At 39.0% G+C, this 27,525-nt stretch overlaps 1 protein-coding gene and 1 long non-coding RNA gene across 2 annotated transcripts in view; one reads left to right on the top strand and one right to left on the bottom strand.

Annotated features, from left to right (window-relative positions):
- Nucleotides 1-24,390, top strand: part of AIG1 (androgen induced 1) — a 246,783-nt gene extending 222,393 nt beyond the window's left edge. The window contains exons 5-6 of the mRNA XM_028121438.2: nt 18,187-18,350; nt 24,161-24,390. Of these exons, the coding sequence (XP_027977239.1) occupies nt 18,187-18,350; nt 24,161-24,198 (202 nt within the window). The 3' untranslated portion in view covers nt 24,199-24,390. The remainder of the gene's footprint in view (nt 1-18,186; nt 18,351-24,160) is intronic.
- Nucleotides 1-26,417, bottom strand: part of LOC114222785 (uncharacterized) — a 49,810-nt gene extending 23,393 nt beyond the window's left edge. The window contains exon 1 of the long non-coding RNA XR_003612018.2: nt 26,267-26,417. This is a non-coding gene — a long non-coding RNA (uncharacterized LOC114222785). The remainder of the gene's footprint in view (nt 1-26,266) is intronic.
- Nucleotides 26,418-27,525: the final 1,108 nt, after the last annotated feature.

Here is a 27,525-nt window from a genome sequence, read left to right as displayed (position 1 = left end):
CATATTTTCAAACCACAATGCTATGAAACTTGATGTCAACCATAAGGAAAAAATTAGAAGGACCACAAATACGTGGAGGTTAAAGAGCATCCTACTAAAGAATGAATGGGTCAATCAGGAAATTAAAGAAGAATTAAAAAATACATGGAAGCAAATGAAAATGGAAACACAACAGTTCAAAACCTTTGGGATGCAGCAAAGGCAGTCCTAAGAGGGAAGTATATAGCAATACAGGCCTTCCTCAAGAAGCAAGAAAAGTCTCAAATACACAATGTAACCTTACATCTAAAAGAGCTGGAAAAAGAAAAGCAAACAAAGCCTAAACCCAGCAGGAGAAGGGAAATAACAAAGATTAGAGCAGAAATCAATAATATAGAAATTAAAAAAAAAAACAGTAGAGGAGATCACTAGGAGCTGGTTTTTTGAAAGAATTAACAAAATTGATAAACCCCTAGTCACACTTATCAAAAAAAAAAAAAGAGAGAGGACCCAAATAAATAAAATAATGAATGAAAGAGGACAGATCACAACCAACACCACAGAAATACAAACAATTATAAGAGAATATTATGGGTGATTATATGCAACAAATAAGGCAATGTGAAGAAATGGATAAATTCCTAGAAACATAAAAACTACAAAAACTGAAACAGAAAGAAAGAGAAAACCTGAACAGACCCATAACCAGCAAAGAAATTGAATCAGTAATCAAAAATCTCCCAACGAACAAGAATCCAAGGCCAGGTGTCTTCCCAGGGGAATTCTACCAAACATTTAAAGAAGAATTAATACCTATTCTTCTAAAACTGTTCCAAAAAATGGAAATGGAGGGAAAACTTCCAAACTCATTCTATGAGGCCAGCAAAAACATTTGGGTTTTGATCCCAAACCAGACAAAGACCCCACTAAAAAGGAGAATTAAGGACCAATATCCCTGATAAACCTGGAAGCAAAAATCTCACCAAGATACTAGCTAATAGGATCCAACAGTACTTTAAAAGGATTATCCACCACAACGTGGGATTTATTCCTGGGCTTCAGGCGTGGTTCAACATCTGCAAATCAATCAACTGATACACCACATTAATAAAAGTAAGAACCATATGATCCTCTCAATAGGTGTGAAAAAAACATTTGACACAACACAGCATCCTTTCTTGATAAAAACCCTCCACCATGTAGGGATAGAGGGAATATACCTTAACATCATAAAAGCCATATATGAAAGACCCACAACAAATATCATCCTCAACAGGAAAAAACTAAGAGCTTTTTCCGTAAGATCAGGAACACGACAGGGATATCCACTCTCACCACTGTTGTTCAACATAATACTGGAAGTCCTAGCCTCAGCAATCAGACAACAAAAAGAAATAAGCATCCAAACTGGCAAAGAAGAAATCAGGCTTTCATTCTTCATAGACGACATGATATGCTATGTAGAAAACCCAAAAAACTCCACCAAAAAATTGCTAGAACTCATACAGGAATTCAGCAAAGTGGCAAGATATAAAATCAATGCCCAGAAGTCTACTGCATTTCTATAAAATAACAATGAAACAGCAGAAAGAGAAATCAAGGAATCAATCCCATTTACAGTTGCACCAAAACCCATAAGATACCTAGGAATAAACCTAACCAAAGGTACTGTACTGTACTGTACTGTACTCTGAAAACTATAGAACACTTATGAAAGAAATTGAGGATGACACAAATAAATGGAAAAACATTCCATGCCCATGGATTGGAAGAACAAATATTGTTAAAATGAAAATTTGTATGGAACCAGAAAAGACCCCAAATACCAAAGGAATGTTGAAAAGGAAAACCAAAGCTGGAGGGATCACAATTCCGAACTTCAAGCTGTATCACAAAGCTGTAATCAAGACAGTATGGTACTGGCACAAAAACAGATAGATCCATAGGTTAACAGAACAGAATAGAGAACCCAGAAATGGACCCTCAACTCTATGGTCAATAATCTTTGACAAAACAGGAAAGAATATCCAATGGAAAAAAAGTCTCTTAAACAAATGGTGTTGGAAAAATCGGACAGCCACATGCAGACAAATGAAACTGGACTACTTTCTTACACCATACACAAAAATAGACTCAAAATGGATGAAAGACTCAAATGTGAGATAGGAATCCATCAAAATCCTAGAGGAGAACACAGGCAGCAACCTCTGACCTCGGCTGCAGCAACTTCTTGCTAGACATGCCTCCAGAGCCAAGGGAAACAAAAGTAAAAATGAACTATTGGGACTTCATCAAGACAAAAAACTTTTGCACAGCAAAGGAAACATCAACAAAACTAAAAGGTAACCTACAGAATGGGAGAAGATATTTTCAAATGACATATCAGATAAAGGGCTAGTATCCAAATCTATAAAGAACTTACCAAACTCAACACCCAAAAAACAAAAAATCCGATCAAGAAATGGGCAGAAGACATGAACAGACATTTCTCCAAAGAACACATATAGATGGCCAACAGACACATGAAAAAAATGCTCAACATCACTTGGCATCAGGGAAATACAAATCAAAAACCACAATGATATAGCCTCTCACACCAGTCAGAATGGCTAAAAATTAACAATTCAGGAAACAATAGATGTTGGTAAGGATGTGGAGAAAGGAGAACACACTTACACTGTTGGTGGGAATGCAAACTGGTGCAGCCACTCAGGAAAACAGTATGGAGATTCTCAGAAAGTTAAAAATAGAACTACCCTACAACCCAGCAATTACACTACTAGGTATTTATCCAAAGGATAGTGATTCAAAGGGGCACATGCACACCAATATTTATAGCAGCAATGTCCACAATAGCCAAACTATGGAAAGAGTTCAGATGTTCATTGACAGTTGAATGGATAAAGAAGATGTGGTGTATATATATATATATATATGTATATATATATATATACATATATATATGTGGAATATTATGTGGAGTATTATGGAATGGAATATTACTTATCCATCAAAAAGAATGAAATTTTGCCATTTGTAGTGACACAGATGGAACTAGAGGGTAGTATGCTTAGTGAAATAAGTCACTCAGAGAAAGACAATACCATATGATTTCATTCATCTGTGGAATTTAAGAAACAAAAAGATGAATATAGGGGAAGGGAAGGAAAAATAAAATAAGATAAAAATAAAGAGGGATGCAAATCATAAGAGACTCTTAACTATAGGAAACAAACAGGGTTGCTGGAAGGGAGGTGGGTGGGGGGATGTCATAACTGGGTGATGGGCATTAAAGAGGGCACTTGATGTAATGAGCACTGGGTGTTATATGCAACCGATGAATCACTAAATTCTATCCCTGAAACTAATAATACACTATATGTTAACTAAATTGAGTTTGAATAAAAAATTCAAAAAAGAAAATGAAATATAAAGTGGCATCCCCCCCCAAAAAATATTAGCAAGTCCAATCCAACAATGTATAAAAAAAATTACTCACCAAGACCAAGTGGAATTTTTTCTAGGCATGCAAAGCCAGTCAACATTCAAAAATCAATTAGTATAATCCACCACATCAATAGACTGAAGAAGAAAAATAATATGACCATATTAATAGATGCAGAAAAGTAATTTGACGAAGTCCAACACCCATTCATGATTTTTTTAAAAAAAGAAAACTTGGGGCACTTGCGTGGCTCAGTCAGTTAAGTGTCTACCTTTGGCTGAGGTCATGATCCCAGGATTCTGGGATCGAGCCCTACATCGGGCTCCTTGCTCAGCGGGGAGCCTGCTTCTCCCTCTCCCCTCTGCCCCCTCTCCTCTCAAGCATGCTCTCTCTTTCCCAAATAAATAAATAAAATCTTAAAAAAAAAGAAGAAGAAGACTCAGCAAAGTATGAATAGAGAAGAACTTCCTCAAATTGGTAAAGAACATCTATTTAAAAAAACTACAGCTAACGTCATACTTAATGGTAAAAAACTGGATGCTTTATCCTTAAGACTGAGAACAAAGCAAGGATGTCCTCTATCACCATTTGTATTCAATATCATATGGGAAGTCCTAGCCAATACAATAAGACAAGAAAGAAAAGTAAAAGTTATATACAGATTAAGAGGAAAGAATAAAACTGCCTTTGTTCACAGATCACACGATTATCTATGTAGACAATTCCAAAGAATTAACAAAAAAAAAACCCTCTTGGACTAATTAGTCACTGGATACAAGGTTCATATACAAAAATAAATTGATTTCTTACATACGAGCAATGGACAAGTAGTACCTGAATGGAAAACAATATCATTTACAATAGCACAAAAAAATGAAATACTTAGATATAAATCTAACAAATGTGTACAAGATCTATATGCAAAAACTGTAGAACTCTAATGAAAGAAATAAGATGTAAATAAGTGGAGAGGGAGTCTATCTATATTCATGGATTGAGAAACCCAATATTGTTATGATGTTAATTCTTATCAGCTTGATCTACAGATTCAACACAAGTCCAATCAAAATCCCAGCAAATTACTTTGTGGATCTTAACAAACCAATTCTAAAGTTTATGTTGAAAGGCAAAGGACACAGAATAGCCAACTCAATGTTGAAGAAAAAGAAAATTGGAGAACTGATACTACCTGACATCAAGACTTACTATAAAGCTACCGTAATCAAGTCAATGGGGTCCTGGGGAAAGAATAGGCAGAGAGAATAGAGAGCCCCGAAATGGATCCACATAAACATAGTCTACTGATATTTGACAAAGGAGCAAAGGCAATTCAATGAATAAAGGATAACTTTTCAAAAATGGTACTGGAACAATTGAAAGTCCATATGAAAAAACAGTCTGGATACAAACCTTATACCTTTCACAAAAATTAACTCAAAATGTGTCATAACCCTAACTGTCAGGCTCAATGCTATAAACTTCCAGAAGAAAACAAGGAATTTGGGTTTGGTGGAGTTTTTAGATACAACACTAAAAGCATAATAAAAGTAAATATAATCTCAATATATTTGGTGGATAAAAGATAAGAAAAAAGGAGGGGAGGAGTTGTAAGATGGCTGAACCCATATCTTTCATGTTAGGAATCAGAAGATACTATCTAAAGTTGATAAATCAAGAATATTGGCAATATGTGGCTATTTTTAAGAAATATAGGTATAAAAGCTAAAGAAACAGCTGAAACTGTGGAATATGGCTTCCTCTGGGGATCTGGACAGGGTATAGGAAAGAGACTAACGGCTACCTAAAGTTGGGTATGGCAGTGACTTTCTGCCTTTTAATATAAACTTTCTAGAGCTTTTGATGTTTTAATTTTGATAAAAATTAAAATGAAGTTGAAAAATGAACACTACAACTCAGCTTGAAGAAATAATAATAGCTGGCCCTCCCACCCCTCCCTTGCACTAGCGAGGGCATAATACTACGATGTCATCTAATGTCTGTATTTCTGTTATACTGGAAACCCTGTCACAAGGGCAGGACCACATCTACTTTACATACTGCTATATTTATGTGTCTGACACATTCCAGACACCGGTTCATTATTTATTGAATGAAAAAAAAAACATTTAACAGTTATGGAAGAAGCACACAGAGGACAGATGTGACAAATAATACAGAGATGGCCTTTCTGCAATTTGAGACTGGGCACTGGCACAAAGCAAGAGCTCAAGAGATGTCTAGAAATTTGCTATTTATTAAAGAAGGTTGGCAATTAGAAAGAGAGAGAGATTGGTAGTTCCAGGAGGTGGCAGGATCAAGGAAGATGTAATCATGGCAGGGATAATGAGAACATTGCAGTCCTAAAAATAAGAATCTACTAGAAGGAGAAGCACAAAATGTGCTAGAGAGACACTAGAGATCATTTCTGCAAAATATGGAAAATTATGATTTTCCAATGTGGGATTTAGGGTGTTCCTCTTCCCCTTCCAGAGCTAGCAGTTTAAGTGCGTGGGTTTCTCACTACCACAGCCAACTCTGATGATTGCCCAGGTCATAAGAGTTTCTTGCTGACCACAGTCCCCACCTCTTTCTAGAAAGGACACATGTTTCCTACAATGTTCAATGTGTTAACTTGATGTTTGGCATCTATATACTTTAAGAAGGTCCAAATAAAGTTAAGCAAAATCAGTCATGAATTTTATGAATTGAGTTCTCTCTGAGGAAACATCACCATAAGACCAGGGAGGCTGTAGAAAGCAGGACTCAAAGGAAGCAAATAATATGAAACCAGATTTTAAACTTGTGCCAGGAAATGTGTTGGGAGAAAATATTCTGAAGTAGACTATTGGCCTGCCTGTGTGAATAAATTACTCTGATATTTGTGATTTACAATCAGGAAGAAAACACATTTCCTCATTACCTCATTACAGGAATTCATTCTGGGAGGCATGCACAATTTGCCTTTTCCCCAAGGATGGGTGGAGGGACTTGTAACCTTGAAAATATCTTTGTGAGAAGTAGAGAAAAAGTATATATTTCTGCATAAGGAGAAGCAATGGGAAGATTTTGTTTGTCTTGTTTGCTTGCTTTTTATCTAACCTAAGTTGACTGTGCTAATAACTGCACATTATCTGATGAGTATATCTCTAAGATAGGCAGCATTCTTTATACCCCTTTATCAGAGAGAAACTGAGGCTCCTAAAGTTAAATAATATTCAAGGTGACCTAACTACTCTGTGGAAAAGCTGGAAGTTGATCCAAAGTATGGATGGTACAGCTACTAGACAGGACCAGCTCCATAATTTGTGGGGCACAGCGCAAAATAAAAATTTGGAGCCCCTGGTTCAAAAATTATTAAGAATTTTAAGATAGTGAAGCAGAGCATTAAACCAAATGTAGGGCCCTTCTGAGCCCAGGGCCACATGTGACTGCATAAGGTACACACTCATAAAGCTGGCCTCATGTCTAGCTACCTCCCATGTATGTCAATTTGGGCTAGCTCCAATGAGAAAATTGGAAAGACACTGATAAATTGTAAATTATGATTGTACCTTAAAAGATTATCTTGAAGAATACTCTATTAAACCCACAGTAAATGAAGAGTTACATAATTATATCTATAACTTCTAAAATTATCTCTGTAACTGAGCTAGAGGATATTTCAACACTGCTTCAGATGGGATCCCTCCATGTGGTATTTGCCTATGAACTGATGCATTAATTCTCTAGCACCACTGTACACATCACCATAGAGAACTTTTTGAGACCTGTTTCCAGAGCCCTGTTCCCACCTAGGCAGATATCTTTTGTCATATTCCCTGGGGCCCACAGCCATTGCAGTGAGAATCTTGGCAGCCCTCTGCACCATGATCTCCTCAATGGCACGCCTTTGCATCCCTACTGCTGCTTACCACACCTGGCACACAGAAGGGATTCAAGAAGTGTTTGTTGGATAAATGAATGAGTGCACAAACTCCAGAAAACTCCAACAGAATTCTAGATTCTTAAAAATGTCATGAGAACGAATCTCCTTGCAATCAATAGTCAGGAGATGGTCTAAGGGGCCTTTATATTTTCCAAAATTGAGACAATTAGATCTAAAAAGAGGGCCACTTCTAAAGTCAGCATTTTGAAAACCAAAAGTTAAAACTGCCCTTGGGAAGTCCTTCAGAAGCATCAGGTTGGAAGTACCATGCGAGACACACAGAGCTGATGCAATGCACATCCCTTATCTTGCCCCACCCTGGGGCACATGCTCACTGCCTGCCAAGCAGCATAGTGAATTTCAGTAGGCTAAATGCACATATGATGTGACTCTTTCTTAAGAGGTAAGTCAGTGCCTTTTCTGAAGGAAGGGTTTATTATGTTATCCTTGCAGTGGTTTTCTCCCCTCTCAGGAAGCTGTAAAATCTGACTCTTGAGTTTTATAAGAGACTCAATCTTGTGTTAAAACTTCACCAAAACTGATTTATCTTACATTTTGCAACATTTCTATATCTGACACATTTTCCATAACTTTTATAGTCAGTGGGGAAAAAAGGAAAAAATTTACACAGAGATTTCATACTTGGATCACTTTTTGATTCTGAGCACATTAAAAGCTGTCCAGAACCCTGTTACCATCCATCACTTCCTATTCTTCAGAGCTCTGGAGGAGGCCAGCCTATAGGCTGAGAGCCAGACTGCTGAGATGTGTATCCCTGCTTCTCCACTTACTGAACCTCTCAGGGCTTCAGTGTCCTCGCCTGCAAAATGGTAATAATATAACACCTTCCCCAAAGAGTCGCTTATGTAGAACATTTAGTACAGTGCCTGTCATTGAGAATTCAATGACGTTAGCCATTAGCTGTTTTTGCATGAGTCTGTGTCCTATGTGTCTTATGAGCAATAGCCCAGCTGTTGAATAGCCTAGCTCCTTATCTAAATGTGAATAACAAAAGCAATTTTTAAATCCTTTTAAAAATAAACTAATCTTGGGACGCCTGGGTGGCTCAGTCAGTTAAGTGTCTGCCTTCAGCTCAGGTCATGATCCCAGTGTCCTGGGATCGAGTCCCACATCAGGCTCCTTGCTCAGCGGGGAGCCTGCTTCTCCCTCTGCCTGCAGCTCCCCCTGCTTGTACCCTTGCTCACTCTCTCTCTCACCCACGCTCTCTCTCTCTAACAAATAAATAAAATCTTTAAAAATAATAATAATAAAATAAAATAATCTTAAGAATTGGAAGATCATCAGTGATAAGAGATGTAGGTACATGTGTCTCTCCAGGATAAATAAGGGCAACAGCGGCAGAAAAGGGAAAATGATATGTCTTCCTCCCTACATCTCCTCAAGGGCTCCAGTGATCACCACAACTCATGATTTATGGGATGGGATGAAATTTGCCTAGGTGGCATAAGAGCTACTGAGCTTAACAAGGGCAATTTTTCTTTACTATTTGTCATGTGTACCCAGTCAAAATCCAAAAGAGATTTGAATGAGACACATACCACTTGGAATCTGAAAATTTTCTTGCTTCTACTCTATAGTAGGAAAGTCAGTTTTCTAATTTTTCTCAATTCTCAGATAGACTGTGCTACTAGATGTCGTCTAGTCTCTCCTTTTCTCACTTGATCCCTGCCTGCAAGACACTGTACTTCTCTGTCTTCCTTCCTGTCAATAGCTCTTTTTTCTTTTCATTTTTTTGGTCTGCTTCTTAGCCTCATTCTCCTCAAACTACCCCTTAGATCTTGATTTTTCCAGGTATCTCTCTTGGACCCCTCATGCCTTATACTCTACCTGGGTGATCTCAACTTGTGCTGATGGCTCCAACCACCATCTTTTGGCCAAGGAACCCTATATCTGTATTGCCACATTAGTCCTTTCTCTACAGTCCAAACCCATGTAATTGCCTTCAGGAAACCTCCCCTTGGATCTCTTACAGACACTGCAAACTCAACATGTCCAAACTGAACTCGTCATCCCCTCAAACGGGCTCCCTTATGGCATTCCCTATCTCAGGAAATGGCAGCACTCTCCACCCAGTTAATCAAGCCAGGAATCTATGATTCATCCTTAACTCATCTCAGTTCCCTCACTGCCTAAATCCAATCAATCACCAAGTTCTCTTAATTCTATTTTCTAAATCAGTTTCTTTCAGATTTATTTTACTGTCAGTGAAAGAAACATCTCTTGCATCATGCCAGCATGTATGTGCATGCACACATGCACACACACACACACACACACACAAAAGTGAAACAAGTTTCACAAAGCAATTTTTATCATCATTTTATGCAAAGTTTTCTGATATCTTCTATTGTGTTTTCTGCTGGCGCTGCTTTTTAAAATGCTAGTAGCCAATGGATTACTGGCAAATGTTTAACAACCAGCTCTTCTGGAGGTGAGGAAGGGGGAGTCTGATGTGTAGCGTTTGAGTCTTTGATGTAAATACACCCACGATGGGTGAATTTAAGCTACCAACCAAAGAGCTTGCAAACATCCCAAAGATGTAACAATCAGCTCTCCTGACCATCTCCAGCATGCCACTGCTTATGACCTACAGTTCGATAGATGCTGGTCTAAATATTTCTTAAATCTACCTACTAATTTTCATTCCCAGTGCTACCATTCCGATCTTAGCTACCACCATTTCTGATATAATTGGTTTCCAGGTCAACTGATCTGTTTCACATTTATTTAAAGCCGTTCAAAGACTGCCTGTTGTCCACAGGAGAATACAGTCTATAATTCTTACCATGGCTTAAAAAAGCCACTTACAGTTTGGCGTTTGCCTGCCCCCCTCATACCTTCTCTCCATTGATCTCAACAAAAATGTTTTCTACTTGAACATCTGGGAGCTCTCCCTTGTTTTCAGGTCTTTGGACATGATATTCCATTTGGCTAGAAAGTTCTTGCCTCCCATCTCTGTTCAGCTAACTCTTACTTGTCCTTCCTATCACAGCTTAAATGCTACTTATTCATTCTTTCATTCATTCTCCTACTATGTGGCAGATAAACTAAATGCTGGTGATATCATGAGAAGTAAAAATAGGGGCGTCTGGGTGGCTCATGAGCATCTGGCTCTTGATTTTGGTTCAGGTCACAGTCTCAGGGTTGTGAAATCAAGCCCCATGTCAGGCTCCACACTGAGCATGGAGCCTGCTTAAGATTCTCTCTCTCCGGGGCACCTGGGTGGCTCAGTCGTTAAGTGCCTGCCTTCGGCTCAGGTCATGATCCCAGGGTCCTGGGTTTGAGCCCCACATGGGGCTCCCTGCTCGGCAAGAAGCCTGCTTCTTCCTCTCCCACTCCCCCTGCTTGTGTTCCCTCTCTCGCTGTGTCTCTGTCAAATAAGTAAAATCTTAAAAAAAAAAAAAAAGATTCTCTCTCTCCTTCTGCCCCTCCTTCCCTCCCTCTCTAAAACGTAAAAATAAAAATAAAAGAAGGAAGTAAAAACAGCCCCTCACCTCACAGAATTTAGATACTCTAGTACTCTAGATGAGAAGAAAACATATTCAACTAAAGATATTATTCAAATTTAAGTGCTAATAAAAGGAGAGCTTAAAAAATAGATTCATGGCTCTATGAGAACTTATAAAATCTGACCTAACTTATAACTGGTAAGTTATAATAGTTGAGCTAAGATATAAAGGAGAAATATAATCTAATGAGTCTAAAGGATGGGGAACTAACAGCATAGGCAGAAAGAGGAACATGTAAAAATCTCACATGGCAGGAAGGAATGTGGTAAAATCAAGGAACCAAATGTCTTGTTACAAACCAGTGTAACAAGAGCCAGATATGAGGGGCACCTGAGTGGTTCAGTCGTTAAGCATCTACCTTTGGCTCAAGTCGTGATCCCAGGGTTCTGGGATCAAGCCCCGCACACAGGAGCCCTATTCTCCCTCTCCAACTCCCCCTGCTTGTGTTCCCTCTCTCACTGTGTCTCTCTCTGTCAAAAATAAATAAATAAAATCTTAAAAAAAAAAAAAAAAGCAAGAGCCAGGTATGAGAGGGAGTATGAGACAGATAGAAGCCACTCTATGAGGAACACTCTAGACTTTGTTAAAAATGTAGGTCTTTGGGGCACCTGGGTGGCTCAATCGGTTAAGCATGCAGACTCTTGATCTCAGCTCAGATCTTGATCTCAGGGTCACTTAAAAAAAAAATTAGGTCTTTAACAAAAAAGGAATGAGAGGCCATTGACATGTTTGAAGCAGGGATATAATGTGTTTAGATTTCTGATTCAAAAAAATTACTCTGGCAGTTGTAAGGATGAATCAGGAGACAATAGTAGATGTGGAGACAACTAGAAACTATTACAGTACTCCAAACAGAGATGATGATAACACAAATTAAGATGCTGCTGATGGAGATGGGGGGGGGAATCAACATATTGGAGAGATGTGTGAGATAAACTTGACAGGACAGGATAATGGATTGAATATATGTGATGCAAGAGAGAGGAGTCGCAAAGATGACTCCCAGATTTGAGCTGCAAAACTGAATGACTGGTAATACCATTCACAGAGAGAAGGAATACCAGAGGAGGACCAGGTTTGAGGGAGAAGAGCATGACTTTGGCTGTAGATACATGGATTTTGAGGTATGTTTAAGGTGTTTTAAGGACTGTTTGATAAACTTCTCTGAAACAGAGGACAGGTCTGGACTAGGGCATGGATGTATGAAATATCAATGTATAGGTTATAGCCATGAACCAGTGAGCATAAATGAGCTCATTACCTGAGAATGCACAATATGAGAAGAAGGCTTAAAAACCAAACCCTAAAGAAATCCAACATTTAATGGTGGGTAGTGCAGGGTGAACTTAAAAAGAGAACCAAGAAGAGTGGCCAAAGAGGTGGGAGGAAAACCAGGAGAAATTGACCTCAAAGAGCTGCTTTGTTTTGGTGAAGTATCAAGACAAGAAGTCAGACTGTTGTGGGAGGAATCACTGCAAAGTATAGATACATAGTCAATATAGTGTATAGATACACTGTCAAGGGACGCCTGGGTGGCTCAGTCAGTTAAGCACCTGCCTTCAGCTCAGGTCATGATCCCAGGGTCCTGGGATCGAGTCCCACATTGGGCCCCTTGCTCAGCGGGAAGCCTGCTTCTCTCTCTGCCTGCAGCTCCCCCTGCTTGTGCTCTTTCTCTCTCTCTGACAAATAAATAAATAAAATCTTTTTTAAAAAAAGATATCTATGTCACATAGCATTAGATAGGAGGCATTAGTAAATGTCATTTTTTAAATTGCACATTCAAGTGAATTAAAATGGAGGTATATTTAACAAAATAGACAATCCCAGAAGTCTCATGACACTAGAACATCTGCATATTTTTGTGTGTTCACACGTGCACACACACACACAATTATTAATTTTTTAGGTTAAAATTAAAATTGGTGTCATTACCTTAAGAATAAGCCATTTGGGCACTAAGACAGGAAGGCTTTAGAACAAGATAGAAATGGTAATCAACCAAGAACTGGGAATTCTCCACAGATAGATGAGCAAAGCCATGAGTCATTTTTGTGCAGGAAATTGAGCCCTGATTGTATCAAGGAAACAAATGGCGAAAGCACAACTTGTTAGGACAAGTGAGTGCATCATTCACACCAATCCAGTGAAACCCACATAACAGGACTTCTATATCTGGGATGTAGTCAAGAAAACTTTTTTAAAAAGAAAAACTTCACTCTATTTTGGAGACTATATTAAATTCCTCATTTCGGGAAGCAAGTCCATGCAGCAGAAATCAGTTGTTCATTGCTTTCCCAGCTTTGCTATTTTTTTAGGCAAGTTCTTTAGTCCAGTCTCAGCTCCGTTATCTATGAAATGTGGATAATTATGCCTCACAGGGTGGTTGAATAAGGTGAAGGGGATTACATATGCTAGGAAAGCACCATACTCAGAATAGCTATCCACCTCCCTCCCTTGAGAATTTTACATTTCCACTGTTTTATTGGAACACAACCACACTCTTTTGTCTACATATTATCTACAGCTACTTTTGCACTAAATGGCAAAGTTGACAGTTGTGACAGAGATCGTATGGCCTACAAAACTGAGAATATTTACTCTCTGGTTCTCTACAGAAAAGGGCATAGGGATTGGAGAAGAGGGTGGGGTTGAGAATTTTTTTTTTTTTTAAGTTATTGGCAAAGTGCCTGTCACATAGTAAAGGCTTAATAAACAGATGCTATTGTTTTTGTTGTTGTTGTTGTTTTGTTTGTTTGTTTTTATAAAGATTTATTTATTTATTTGAGAGAGCGAGAATGAGAGTACATGAGAGGGGGTTGGGTTAGAGGGAGAAGCAGGGTCCTTGCTGAGCAGGGAGCCCGATGCGGGACTCGATCCCTGGACTCCAGGATCATGACCTGAGCCGAAGGCAGTCGCTTAACCAACTGAGCCACCCAGGCGCCCGATGCTATTGTTTTTGATATTTCTTTATTGAGTTATTAGTTCAACAAACAATTATTGAGCACAACCTGTGTGCCAGACACTGCTCCAAGGGCCACAGAATCTAGCTATGAACCCAATAGGTAAAAAAAAAAAAATGCCTGTGCTTGTTGGACACACAATAAACAGATTAGTAAAAAATAAATACACTATATTAACTGGCTGGGGAGAAAAAATAAAGGGATGGAGAAGAGGAATTTTCAGAATAAAGGTTGCAACTTTTAGATGCAGTGGCCTGGGAAGATCTAATTGAGACAGTGTCATTTAAGCAAAATCCCGAAGGACACAAGGGAGCGCTGGGAATATTGTAGGGGAGATGGGGGTAAGGAGAAATGTTCCAGGCACGGAAACAAATATAGAGTGTTCAGTGTTCTTAAGGAAGGTCAAAGAGTCAATGTGGCTGGAGTGGATGAGCAAGAGGGAGAAGAGGAGAAGAAAAGTAAGAAAAGTGCCCAGCAAGCCTAGGTAGGGCCTTGAAGAACCACCGGGGGTCTCTGGCTCTTACCCTAACCAGAGGAGAAGCAAGAGTTTTGAACAAAATAGTGGCACGACCTGATTTCCGTTTAATCCGGATCAGTCTGGCCACTCTAATGAGAATAGCCTGTTGATAAGACTATAGCAAATGTAAAAGCAAAGCCACAGGAAACTCTTGCAGGGGTTCCAGTGAGAGGTGATGATGGTTCGAACCCAGAGAGTAGTGGTGGCAGTGGTGACAAATAGATGTCTTAGGTATATCTGGAAAATAGAGCCAATGGGATCTAAGCATGGGTTGAGTGTGAGTTGTGAGTAAAGGAAAGTCAAAATGACACCACATTTTCTGCCCGAAGCTACTGCTGCAGTAACATAGCGATCACTGGTGTGAGAAGGGAAAGATGTGGAGATGCATGTCCGCTGTTAGATGGGAGGAGAGGGGAGAGTCATGCAGGAATTAGGATGCAAGGATGATGATGACATCATGGAAGTGTCAGGTTGGAGATGCATCCTCCCATGGGAGACATGCAGTGGGCACCAGGGTATAGAACTTTGGAGATCAGAAAGAGGTCAAGACTGGAGATATAAATTTAGGAGCCATCTGTAGATAGATGGGATGTGGTTGTGGTTGTTATATCTATTCAGTAGTATGAGATGGTTGCATACAAACCAACAGTGCATCACAAACAATGCCAGAGGAGTACAGGCTTGCATTAGAGACCTTACCAAAAGGTCTCTACCAGAAAGAAGTAGAAAGCCAGGAACAGGTAGAAAAAAATATAACTAGCATTCATAATTTGAATGGCTCCTAATTTGCCTAATTGAGGAAACAGTTTTACAGTGAGTCAGATTATAATTTTGTAAGTTGATTTGCAAAATCAGTTATAGCTTTATGGTATTACATTTTGGAGATATTGCCTATTATCTCAATGGAAATTAATAAGCCACTTGATGAGCACACAATACTCCTTACACTAGTGAAGAAAAGATTAGGAAGATAAAACTGCCTCTAATTTATGGACAAACAGAATATGATGCATCAGAACCCCACAGGGTAGTGCTAACAATTTAATTTCTGCTGATTCTCACAAATCCTTCAGCCTTTTTAAGAAAGAAAAATCTCAACTAGCTCTGCTTCCTCTTTTGGTAAAAAGCTCTTAGTTTGAACAGTTATTCAAGCTGACCCAGATGGACCTAATGAGCATCTCTTCACACTAAGACAGCATTTTCCACCTTTCTTTCATTACTGAGCCCTCCACCAAGGAAACTTTTTAGGTAATTTTTTCCTAACCTCCAACCCATAAAAATGTTTTATTGTGGTAAGATATACATAACATATTTATCATTTTAACCCTTTATAAGTGTACAACTCAGTGTCATGAAATACATTCACAGTGTTATATAACCATCACCACTATCTTTATCCAAAACATTTTCCTTATCCCCAACATAAACTCTGTACTCATTATACCTTAACTCCTTATTCCCCACTCCCGCCAGCCCCTGGTAACTTTTATTAGACTTTCCATCTCTATGAATTTGCCTATTCTAGTATCTCATATAGGTGGAATCATACAATATTTGTCTTTCTGTGTCTGGCTTATTTCACTTAGTACAATGTTTTCAATCCATCCATGTTGCAGCAGGTATCAAAATTTCATTCCTCTTCATGGCTGAATCATATTCCATTGTATGAATCAACCAATTTTGTGTATCCATTAATCCTAGATGGACATTTGGGTTGTTTCCACCTTTTGGGTTGTTGTGAATAATGCTGCTATGAACATCTGTATACAAATATCTGTTTGTGTTCCTGCCTTCAATTCTTTTGGCTGTATACCTAGGCATGAAATTGCTGGGGCCCATGAAATTTTAAGAACACAGATAAACTGTGTATCTGCTTTATGTTCTTTGTATATATGCCTCTGTGCTTTGCACGTAAGAAGAGTAAGATTTCTTCAGAAATCTTCAGAACCAATTTTCACCTCCTTGAGCAGGAGTGATACCACCCCCACTGAGACTGCAAGCTCTAAGGGAAAGATGCCCAGGTTTCCTGCCTTGATGAGGTAAATATGTAGGTGACAGATGTGTAGAAAAAACTGCGTAACAAAAATTGAAGCCATGGATTACCAGGAAGATGACCCCAAAACACATAAGTATAAAAAGTAATCTTTGTTCCTTAATGTTATTTGTATTTTCATTAGTCTTCAACATTGACAAGAGTTGATAAAGTGATGAGCCCAAGAATGTTTTGGAAAATTGCTCTTAGAAGTTGTGTCAGGACCAATTAATGAAGCAAATATTCTAATTAAACTTTGGAAAACAGTGGAGATTAATGATGTTGTATCCCCACTGAGCCTAAAATATCTCCTGAACACAAATAGAACAATTACAAGCAAGTATTTTTTTATTTAAATTCAATTAGCCAACATATAGTACATCATTAGTTTCTGATGTAGAGTTCAATGATTCATCAGTTGTGTATAACACCCAATGCTCATCACACATCACATGCTTTCCCTAATGCCCATCACCCAGTTACCCCATCCACCACCCACTTCCCCTTCCACAACCCTGAGTTTGTTTCCCAGAGTCAAGAGTCCCTCATGGTTTGTCTCCCTCTCTGATTTCTTCCCATTCACTTTTCTTTCCCTTCCCCTATGATCCTCTGTGCTATTTCTTATAGTCCACATGAGTGAAACCACATGATAATTATCTTTCTCTGATTGACTTATTTCGTTCAGCATAACACCCTCCAGTTCCATCCACATCGATGTAAATGGTAAGTATTCATCCTTTCTGGAGGCTGAGTAATATTCCATTATATGTGTGAAATAGAGAAAAAAAGAAAAGAGACAAATACAGGATCCAAAGATCTAGGTGGTGGGAAGCCAGGTATTGGTGAGGTTACAGGATGGCTCCATCAGCAGGTACACACTGCAGTCTACACTGAGTACACTGCTGAGTACACACTGTTATCCAATTGGAAGGCAGTATGGCAAGAAGCCTGGCACATACTCACCTAGATTTAATTACAGTGTGCTTGCCTGATGCTATATTGTTTCCGTATGTAAGCAAGAAATGAAGATTGTATAACAGTATTGAGAAAAACAACAGATTCAAATACCTGATCAGAACCCATCAAGTGTCATGAAAAACAAGGAGAAGCCAAAGAACTGCCAGATTGGAGGAGACTAAGAAGATGTGACCACCGGGGACACTGTTGGATCCTGAACCAGAAAAGGGGTATTAATGAGGAAACGGAAATTCTGAATAAAGTCTGCAGTCCAGTTAGTAGTGTTGGACCAATGTCAGTGGCACCTTACTAATTGTAATTGTACTGTGATTGTTAAAGATGTTAACATTCAGGGATGCTGAGGTGAAGGGCTTACCGGAACTCTGTACCACATGTGCAACTCTTCTGTGAGTCTAAAATTATTTTAGAATAAAAAGTAAAAGAAAACAGGGGCTCCTGGGTGGCTCAGTCTGTTAAGTGTCCCACTTTTAATTTCCACTCAGGTCATGATCTCAGGGTCGTGAGATCGAGCCCCACATGGGGCTTTGTGCTCTGGGTGGAGTCTGCTTGAGATTTTCTCCCTCTGCCCCTCCCCCCTGCACCTGTGTGTGCACACATTCTCTCTCTCAGATAAATAACTAAATCTTAAAGAAAGTAAAAGAAAACAAACAAACAACAACAACAAAGTTTCTGATAGCTCCTGGGTGTTGGAAGCAAATTGTGACTGACATTGCTGCAGAACGGTTGGAATGGGGGGGTGTCTATATTCACAGTAGGAGGAGCTTTGAAATCTGACATGAGAAGAACTCCTGTCTTTGTCTCCTTTCCAATTCTATTGCAGGGTATGTTGGGTGCATCATGTAACTGGGATGTGGGTGTACCCTTTCCTGGAACACATTGGCTCAGGAGCCAGAATCGTCTTCTTTGGGTCTACAACCATCTTAATGAACTTCTTGTACCTGCTGGGAGAAGTTCTGAACAGCTATATCTGGGATACACAGAGAAGTAAGTATTGTTTAGGGGAGCATAAAACAGGAGAATTGCTGTTTAGAAGAGTGTGTGCAGAGCCCGAAGGAAAATTCCATCATAGCATAGGGTCACTTAGGAAGAGTTTCATTTTTGTAACTACCCAGTGTTAATTTGAGGGCTGCTGGCATTACCTGAAAGGTTCATTCCTCACTTTATCTGACTAGCTAGTAAAACATCCAAATCTAAGGGGAAAGAAGCATGTCTATAAAATTTGATAGGGAGAAATGTAGTGTTAACAACAACAACAACAAAATTTAGGAAGTTCACTCTAATCAGCAAAATACTGCCTTAGCTAAAGGGACCCCCCTAATAAATAGATAAATTATTAAATGTAACCAAACAGTCCCATCAAAAACCACCCAGACCTCCACTTCTTACATCGTCCTTTGTGTGAGTGCAGTAGCTTCAGAGAGGTCTCCACACTTTTCTGCTAGAACTCCCAAGCCGCGCGGAATGCCTGTAGCCACTGTGATTCACCAGTGACTGTCATATTCAAGGACTGAAGGTGGCAAAGAGACATGGGCAGTAAAGGGGGATACTTCATTGCTGCCAAACTCTCTTAACCTATGATTTGATTTCTCTTTTGTCTCCATTTATGGCAGAGCCTCCATCTTGGCAAGGCCCATAATCTTACCCAAGCTGTGCATACCCTATCCAAATTGTATGTCAGATAGCAGAAAAATGGGAAGGTGGAAAAAACAACAGCACAGTGTATAGCCGTTTGAGTCCTGCATGAAAGTATATCCAAAGGCAAGATGGTCCGGGAATTTTAGAGAGCTCTGGGCATCGCCAATATAATCACGACATTCTAGACGTCACCCGTAAATGATCTCTGTTCCACAAACATGGAACGCCCTGCTTTGTGTCAGACACAGTGCCAGGAACTTGATCTAATTAGACAAATAAAACACAGTCATTGCAAGGTTCCTGGATTGGACTTTTTTGTGAGTGGATCTTCTAAGATTGTGTGTGCTGAGGTGTTGGCCCATGGTAAATGGCCCGGAGAATTTGAGGATTTCTTTTCTCAGCAGCTGACTTGATTCTAATAAGTGGTCTACTAGAAAAAGTCTCAAAAGTTTCTATTCAGTTCAGGCCACAACTTGGAAAACCAGAAATTAATCTTTTAATAGTTCTTTCTCTGTCCAATGGGAATAGGAACCTTTTTTAGTTAACTCATTATTTAGCTAACTTACAAAAATATCTTAAGAGCAAAATGAAACTTTTCTCAGCTTCTTGGGGGAAAGGCCATATTTAAATTTAGGCTAATATGTTTAATATTTGTTATTCAGGAAGTATTTATGACTCTTCCCCTTGATTAGCTTGATTCCAATGGTCATTTGGCCATTGTTCTACTACTTCAAAGAGAAGATGGCCTGAAAACCAAGAGAGAGAAAAATCCAGTGTGGATTCATAGAATACTGCTCTTTAGCAGCTTTGAGTGAGAAGTTAAAATGAATACTGAAACTAAGCGTTTTTTAAATGATCTGTTCAATTTAATTTGTGCCATTCTCTTACATAAGGTTGACTAACATTTCATAACGCATTTTAGGTATGGAGATTAATTTTATCTACATGGGACCATCTAGTTAATTTCACAGAAGCAGATGTTTTATGTCAAGTAGGCACATTTTGCTTTTCATTTATGAGAAGGATTGCAAACTGATGGCCTCCTCCAAATTTGACCTGCCAAGTGGCTTGTTAGACCTACATAGTGGGATTTTTTGTTTTTGAAACAATATTTAAAAATTGGGAGATTACACAAACGGGCCAGATTCATCAGCTTATCAAATACTTTAGGATCTAGCAATCCCGAGCTCACTATTCTCTTCTGGCAACAATGGATTGGAACTGAGAATCAGTTGCCCCCTTGAGATGACTCCCTAAGTGTTCCTAGTTCTTACCTGGTCACTTTGCTCCATCACATTAGCTGCCTGCTTCTGTAGGGAGTTAAATTTGAAACTACTGGTTAAAAGCAGTTTGTACCATGTATGTGTGTGTGTGTGTGTGCACAGTGAATTGAATACAATCAAGTACAGTATTACAATCCTGAGTACATTTACTACACCCTAAACAAAATCCCCCAAGAAGCAGGGATACCACACTGAGCACCCTTCCTTCTATCCAAAATGATTTTTAATGGCCCCACTTCCTCCACTTGGTTAGGTTATACTGACTTCAACTTTGAGATAAAATCACATTATTATAGAATCTTAGAATTGAAAAGGATATTAGAAACCATCTAAGCTGGCCCTTTCTTTTTACAAAGCAGCAGCTGAGCGAGGAAATCCTAGGTGGCCTACCAAAATGGTGGTTGCAGAGCCAACACCTTCTGGGTAATGTTCAATCCAGTGTTACTTCTAGTGAGCCATCAGTTTGTCACCACTGAAAACCCAGGCACATGAGAGGTTAGAAACTTCACTAAGATCCATGGACCTAGTTTATAAGATAACAAAATAGACCAACCTGATATGAACTCTGAACAAAAAGCCCTTAAAATAAGGTAAATTAGTAGTTAGGCATTTGCTCTTTTTAAAGGAAAATAACTCAAGGTGGCTTTGTGACTGTTGTATTGGTTTGCTAGGGCTGCTACAGCAAAATACCACAGCCTGGGGGGCTTAAACAATCAAAATGTAATGTCTCATGGTTCTGGAGGCCAGAAGACCAGGATTAAGGTATTGGCAGGATTGGTTCCTGAGGACTGTGAGGGAAGGATCTGTTCCAGGCCTCTCTCCTTGGCTGGTAGATGGCTGTCTTCATGTTCACATGGCATTTGTCCCTATTTGTGAGGCTGTCTCCAAAAGTCCCCTTTTTTAAAGACAGCAGTCATATTTGATTAAGGTCCACCCTGATAACTTTGTTTTAACTTGGTAAAGACCCTATCTCCAAATATAATCACATTCTGAGGAGAGACACAGTTCCACCCATAACACTCTGCTTCACTCATGTCCTTCATTCATGCAAAATACAAGCCCAACAGCCCCAAAAGTCTTTCCAACATCAACTCTTAGATCCAAAATCTCATCTTAAATATCATCTAAATCAGGTATGGTTAAGACTTGGGGGATGATGCATCTTGAAACACAATCGCTTTCCAATTGTGAACCTGTGAAGCCATACAGAAGGTTATCTGCTTCCAAAACACAATGGTGGGACAGGCATAGAATACACATATCCTTTCCAAAAAGGAGAAATCACAGGGTTTGAAAAGGGGGCCACAGTTCTCAACCATGTCTGAAACATAGCAGGGCAAATTCTATTAGATTTAAAGGCTTGAGAATGATCTTCTTTCGCTAAATGCTCCATCCTCAGGGCTCACCAGAAGGTGGGTGTGGCCCTGAGCCTGGGTGGCAGCCTTACCCCTGGAGGAAGGTAGCCCCTGAACCACCTTAGGAGTCATTCTTTCTTCATTTCATGCTGTCTCTGTCCCTTTCAGGCCAGGCTAGCAGTGTTTCTGCTGGTACTAAATTTTCAAAAAACTTATTGGCTTCCCATGCAATTCACAGGGGCCCAAATCATCATACAAGAAGGTCCCCCACAGATCTTTTCTGGTTTCTGCTGAAATGGTTAATTGGATCCATGAATGACATGCCTAATCTCTTTAGCACACAGTTGTCCAGCCACACCCTTGGCCTTCTCTCACATTCTGTGGTTCTGAAGTTAGGACTTCAACACATGAATTTGGGGGCACAGTGCAGGGGGGCACACAATTCAACCTATAACTGCCGAAATATTTCTGCACTTAATCTAAGAATTTATTCCAATTCCATTGTGTCTAACTGGGGTGACCAATCTTATTACAGTAAAACTTTATACGACCAGAAATGAAAGTGTCCAAAAGTGAAAGGTTGGGGTGAGGACAGGGAAAGCAAGCAAAAGAGAAAGGAGTTTGGAGCCAAGCCTATATGACAGAAACCTTCTCCCCCAGCTGCCCATCCAGTTCATGTCCCACACAGGCCTACTCAGGCCTTCAGTGTTCCAGTGCTGCCCTCTGGTTGAGCCTTTCTCCCTGCCTGGGGGAATCACATGTGACTAACTCTCTCAGGATCAATCAACTCTTCCTCTATGTTCCCAAAAGCACATCCTGCCTCAGCTTTGTGACAGGTTTCTTTCTTCTATGTGTGGAAATTATACCTCTGGTTCTTCCAAATATTATTTACAGCTGTCTAATTTTTTCCCTCTTCCTCAAAGCTGCCAAACTAAAGTAGGTGGGGAGCCATTTTTCCTGTCTGGGTCAATGAACACCCCCTGTTCTCCACCCCCTCTTTTGAAGATTCCACTATTGCTGCCAAGTCAACCCATCTGCAGGAGAACACTTAGGAGGAAACAGACTTTAAAGAAAAGCAAGCAGTTATGAGTTCCTGAGGGCTTCTCCACAGGAGAGGGAACATGGGACAAAGTTGGGTCCCAAGTCATGTGTGCTGTTTGAACAGAATCCTTGTTGTGTTTTTCTGCCTTTGCCTTGGTTACCAACAACTAAGGCATCTCCTGGCCTTCTCCCCCTTAACCCTATCCCTCCTCCCTTCAGATGTCCTTAATCCTCAATCTGAAGTTTTCCTTAATATGATTTCTGAGAAGTACTTTGGAAAAAGTGTTACAGATCTCTGCCAGTTCCTTAGTCATGAAAACCAAACGTGAAAGAATGTCTAAGGATACCTGTTCAAAGCATGTTAGCTGCATTCCACCACTACTACCCTGATCCCACAGAACAGATACTGGGAGTTGGGACCTGGGGGAAAGGGGAGTCCTTCTTAATATAAGCCCTATGGTGATGACCTTCTGGGATTAGGCTTTAAATTTTTTTTTTATATTGTGAAGTTCCATATTTTATTTTGCTTTCCCACTAGCGTAGCCTTCTGAGGCTTTCTTTGTTAACTGATTTAGTAAAGATTAATTGAGCTCCAGCTATGAGTCAACACTGTGTTGGGCGCTAAGGATATTATCAGGAACAAACCAGTTAAGGAGTCTGCCTTCAGAGAGCTTATAACTTGAATACCAACAAAACCTGCAAAGCAATATTTGGGGTTCTTTTGTTCCAGCAAAAGTCTCTGAGAATTTGGTTTCAGAGGATGAGTATTTAGCAAGAAGCAAAAGAAAGAAGTGGGAAGCATTTACCAGATTTAACTTTAATTCATGAGAATGACTTCAACATTTTCATCTCCAGGAAAATGAAACATCATTAACTATTCACGCCAGACAACAGGCAAAGCTCTTACTGGTCCAGTACATATGAGTCTCTCAGGAGGTAAAACATAGTTCTACCAGGACTGGGTTGAATAGAAGGAGAATTTGAGTTTAAGAACACAAAGGTATGGAAATAAATCGTTCTTGTACCTAATAAGCTCTCTATGAGTTTAAAAAAAATTCTTGACTTTTGAAAATCCAGAGTCCTTGCCTTGAGAAGAAACACGACTAAAATAAAAATAAATGAGGTCTGTTTGAGACTCATTGGCGGCACACCTCCTGTTGCTCGAAGCTGGTTACAAAGTGGTCTGGTTAGGGTTTCTGTACAAACTCAGTGAGTCAAGAACTAACTTGCACCCATCACTCCCAGAAGTTGTAAGACCTGGGTATGTCCTGATTTGGGGGGAAAGGGTAGAGACAGAGGTCACTGAGGAAGTTTCTGGAGAAAATGGTAAAAGATTTTCCTTCTAAGCTAGGAGGAAAGAGGTGGGTGCAGGAGAGTAGAAGGGGAGAGATATGGGAACAGGAGAGAGTTTTTTTGAGCAACCTTGGCAAACCTGCTCACAGTTTAATCTGATGTTAAAGTACTTTGCCTGAATTTCTAGGTATGGAAGAAGAGAAAGAGAAGCCTAAATTGGAATGAGATCTAAGTCTAAATGAAAGAGTTGGATTGAGCCATCACTGAAGACTGGTTACCCCCTGGGCATTGGCAGTGCAGGAGAGGAAGCATCCAAGAAAGCAGTGGAATTCACCTCGGCACCTTTATAGAGAAACATATATAAGGATAGAATACAGTTATATCCCAAATAAATTGCCTTCATTATGTTTTAAAGAATTCTTTCCAAATTCATTATTGATAATAACATCTTTTTTTTCCTCTTCTAGTTTTTAAAACTAAAGTTGGTCATTGGATTTCAATTTTTGCCATTGTAATTCCATTTAATTGAGGAAGAATAAAACTCTATTGTGTTTCTTGTTAAGAAATATGTGAAAGTCAAAGGGGCAGATGTAGAGCAAGGCATTCGAGTATTGAGTCCTGCAGGTGTCTGAGAAAATGAGCCCAGGCCACAGGGCAAGTCTGAAGGAAATGTGATGGATTGTTCCCTATTGCAATAATGTCACAGTTGCCTCAAACAGGCAATGTTAGTAATAATTACATCAATTTAGTCAAAACCCTGAGTGTATTTGGATCTCATGATTTAATCTTGTGAAACTTTTCCTATATGCAAACTGAAACTTTAATAAAGACCAAACAACCCCAATGTGATAACTGCATGGCATATTAAACATTGGTGTCTCCTTTCTTATTTTCTTTCTATTACCCATTGAAAATGGGTTTACTGAATCTAGTTCTTAATTATTTTCTGATTTTTAAAAACATGTATCTTTTTGATAAATCTAAAAAGAATATTTTTTAAAAAGCTAATTTACAAAATCTCTGACCATAATTATTTTTAAATAAGACTAATGCGGAACATGTAGTAGAGAATACATAAAAATAAATCTTAGAAAAATGCAGGGATAAATTAATTAACTAATTAATTAACTTAAAAAAGAAAAATGTAGTGACGCCTGGGTGGCTCAGTCGTTAAGCATCTGCCTTCGGCTCAGGTCATGATCCCAGGGTCCTGGGATCGAGCCCCGCATCCGGCTCCCTGCTCGGCGGGAAGCCTGCTTCTCCCTCTCCCACTCCCCCTGCTTGTGTTCCTTCTCTCACTGTGTCTCTCTCTGTCAAACAAATAAATAAAATCTTTAAAAATAAATAAATAAATAAATAAATAAATAAATAAATAAATAAAAATGTAGGGGAAAAAATAATCAAAATGAAAGCAGAGATTAAATAAGACAGCAGGAAAATAACAGTGGAATTGATATATAAGTAAATTGATTAATAAACACAGTATCTCATCTATACAAAGAGCATTAAAATATGCAAACGAGAGAGAGAAACAAATACTTGGCAATATAAGCATAGATATGAAACAAATTATTTTAATTATAAAAATAAACTTTATATCTCTATGGCAACAAATTCTTAGAATCCAATGAAATGTGCAATTTTCAAGTAAATGGATTCAGTAAGAATTGGAAAGCTGTAATAGACTGATACTCATGGAAGACTTTTTTTTAATGTTCAAATAACTATCTCCAAAAAAGGAGTTGGGTCCAGAGTGTTTTATGAGCAAGTCTTTGAAAACGTTCAAGTAACAACTCTCATGTTATTTAAACTGTTCCAAGATTACAGAATGATGAAACACTTGCCAAATTATTTATCAAAGTTAATATAACCCTCAAAACAAAGCCAACATAGCAAAAAAATTTTTCATTTGCTTTAACTAAGGTATTAACAACGTAAATCCAATACTATATAAATAATTTTTCAAAACTGAATAAGGTTTATTCTAAAAATTGAAGGATAGCTAAATCCTAGGATTTTTATTCAAAAACATCGTCTCAATACAATCATCCCTGCTTATCTGCAGAGGACACTTTCCAGGATCCTCAGTGGCTGCCTGAAACCCCAGACAGTATGGGACCATATATATACTATATTTTTCCTATACATATATGCCTATGAGAAAGTTTAATTTATAAATTAGGCACAAGAGATTAATAGCAACAATAATAAAATGAAAAATTCTAACAATATACTGTAATAAAAGTTCTGTGAATGTGGTCTCTCTCAAAATATCTTATTGTACTGTACTCACCCTTCTCATGATGGATGATGTGAGATGATAAAATGCCTACGGATGCCATGAAGTGAGGTGAAGGACACAGTCTCTACGATACAGCGTTGGAATACCATTGACCTTCTGACGCTGTGTCAGAAGGAGGATCATCTGCTTCCGGACCGCAGTTGACTGCGGTCAACTGAAACCACGGAAAGTGAGACTATGAATAGTAAACACTCAGATAAGGTGGGGACTGCTGTAATGCACAAAAGAAAAAAATCATATGACTCCATTGTTGTTCCAAAGCATCTGAAAAATTTTAACAGTTATTTCTAATAATAACATTAATAATATAAAAATACCCCATATCATGAGAAGGAATAGTCATCTCAAACACCAAAGGCATTCCCTTTTAAGGTAAGAAATAAGATATAGATGTCCATGACACTGTTACTATTATTTTTCTGAGGTCTTTGAGAATGTTAGGTCTAGCCTCAAATAAGTTATATTTTGACCTGGAGTGGAAAAGTCTTATGTTAAAAAAAAAGTGGTATGTAACTACAGAATTGATATTGGAAAAGAAAAGTGAATGCTTTAAGAAAAAACAAAAACAGAGCAAAGCCACCATTTAAAAGGAAACCATTTCTCCACATGACTCTCAGGAAAGTAAACCTGAAGGAGTGCAATTTTTTTTTAGGACTTCCTGGGACAATTCTTCTGCAACCTTGTGACCATCCCTCTCCTCTAGCAAATAACACTCTCCGATCTAAGCCACCAAAGTGAGAGCCAAAGAAGTTGATGCCAGGGGTCTTTAGATATAAAGCTGGTTCCTCTTACGTCCATTGCAGCAATCTGGATTTCTTCATCACTGCTCTATTTGAAATACAATTATGTGATCAGATTTGGGGTTTGGTTTGGTTTTCTCATGATGGATCATTTTTGCTTTAGGAACTCCAGCCCCACAACCCCAGCCCCACATCCTACAGGATGCCCAGGGCTACCCACCTAATGCACCCACTGACCCATTACGGAAACTCTGCTTGCCCTGGAGCAGAATCCATCGCAATGAGTCTACCAACTGACTGCCCTATAATCACCGAGTGATGAGGAATAAGTTACCAGCAGTTTCTCCTTTTGGCTAGCAAGCCCCCACTTTCTCCCATCAGTTCTCAGGAGGATGTTCATGCTTTACCCTCTTCTCTGTGTATGTATGTAAAGAGAAATCTACCATGCACAATCTCGGGGGGGAATGTGCTTCCAGCTCCACTTCTGGAACATGAAAATTAATAATTAAA

The sequence above is a fragment of the Eumetopias jubatus genome, unplaced genomic scaffold (assembly GCF_037043125.1).
Source record: "Eumetopias jubatus isolate StellerSeaLion01/CBP00866 unplaced genomic scaffold, mEumJub1_p1.0 scaffold_6, whole genome shotgun sequence".
Classification (NCBI taxonomy): domain Eukaryota; kingdom Metazoa; phylum Chordata; class Mammalia; order Carnivora; family Otariidae; genus Eumetopias; species Eumetopias jubatus.
The sequence above is the reverse complement of the archived record's forward strand: the minus strand, read 5'-3'. Positions and strand labels throughout refer to the sequence as shown.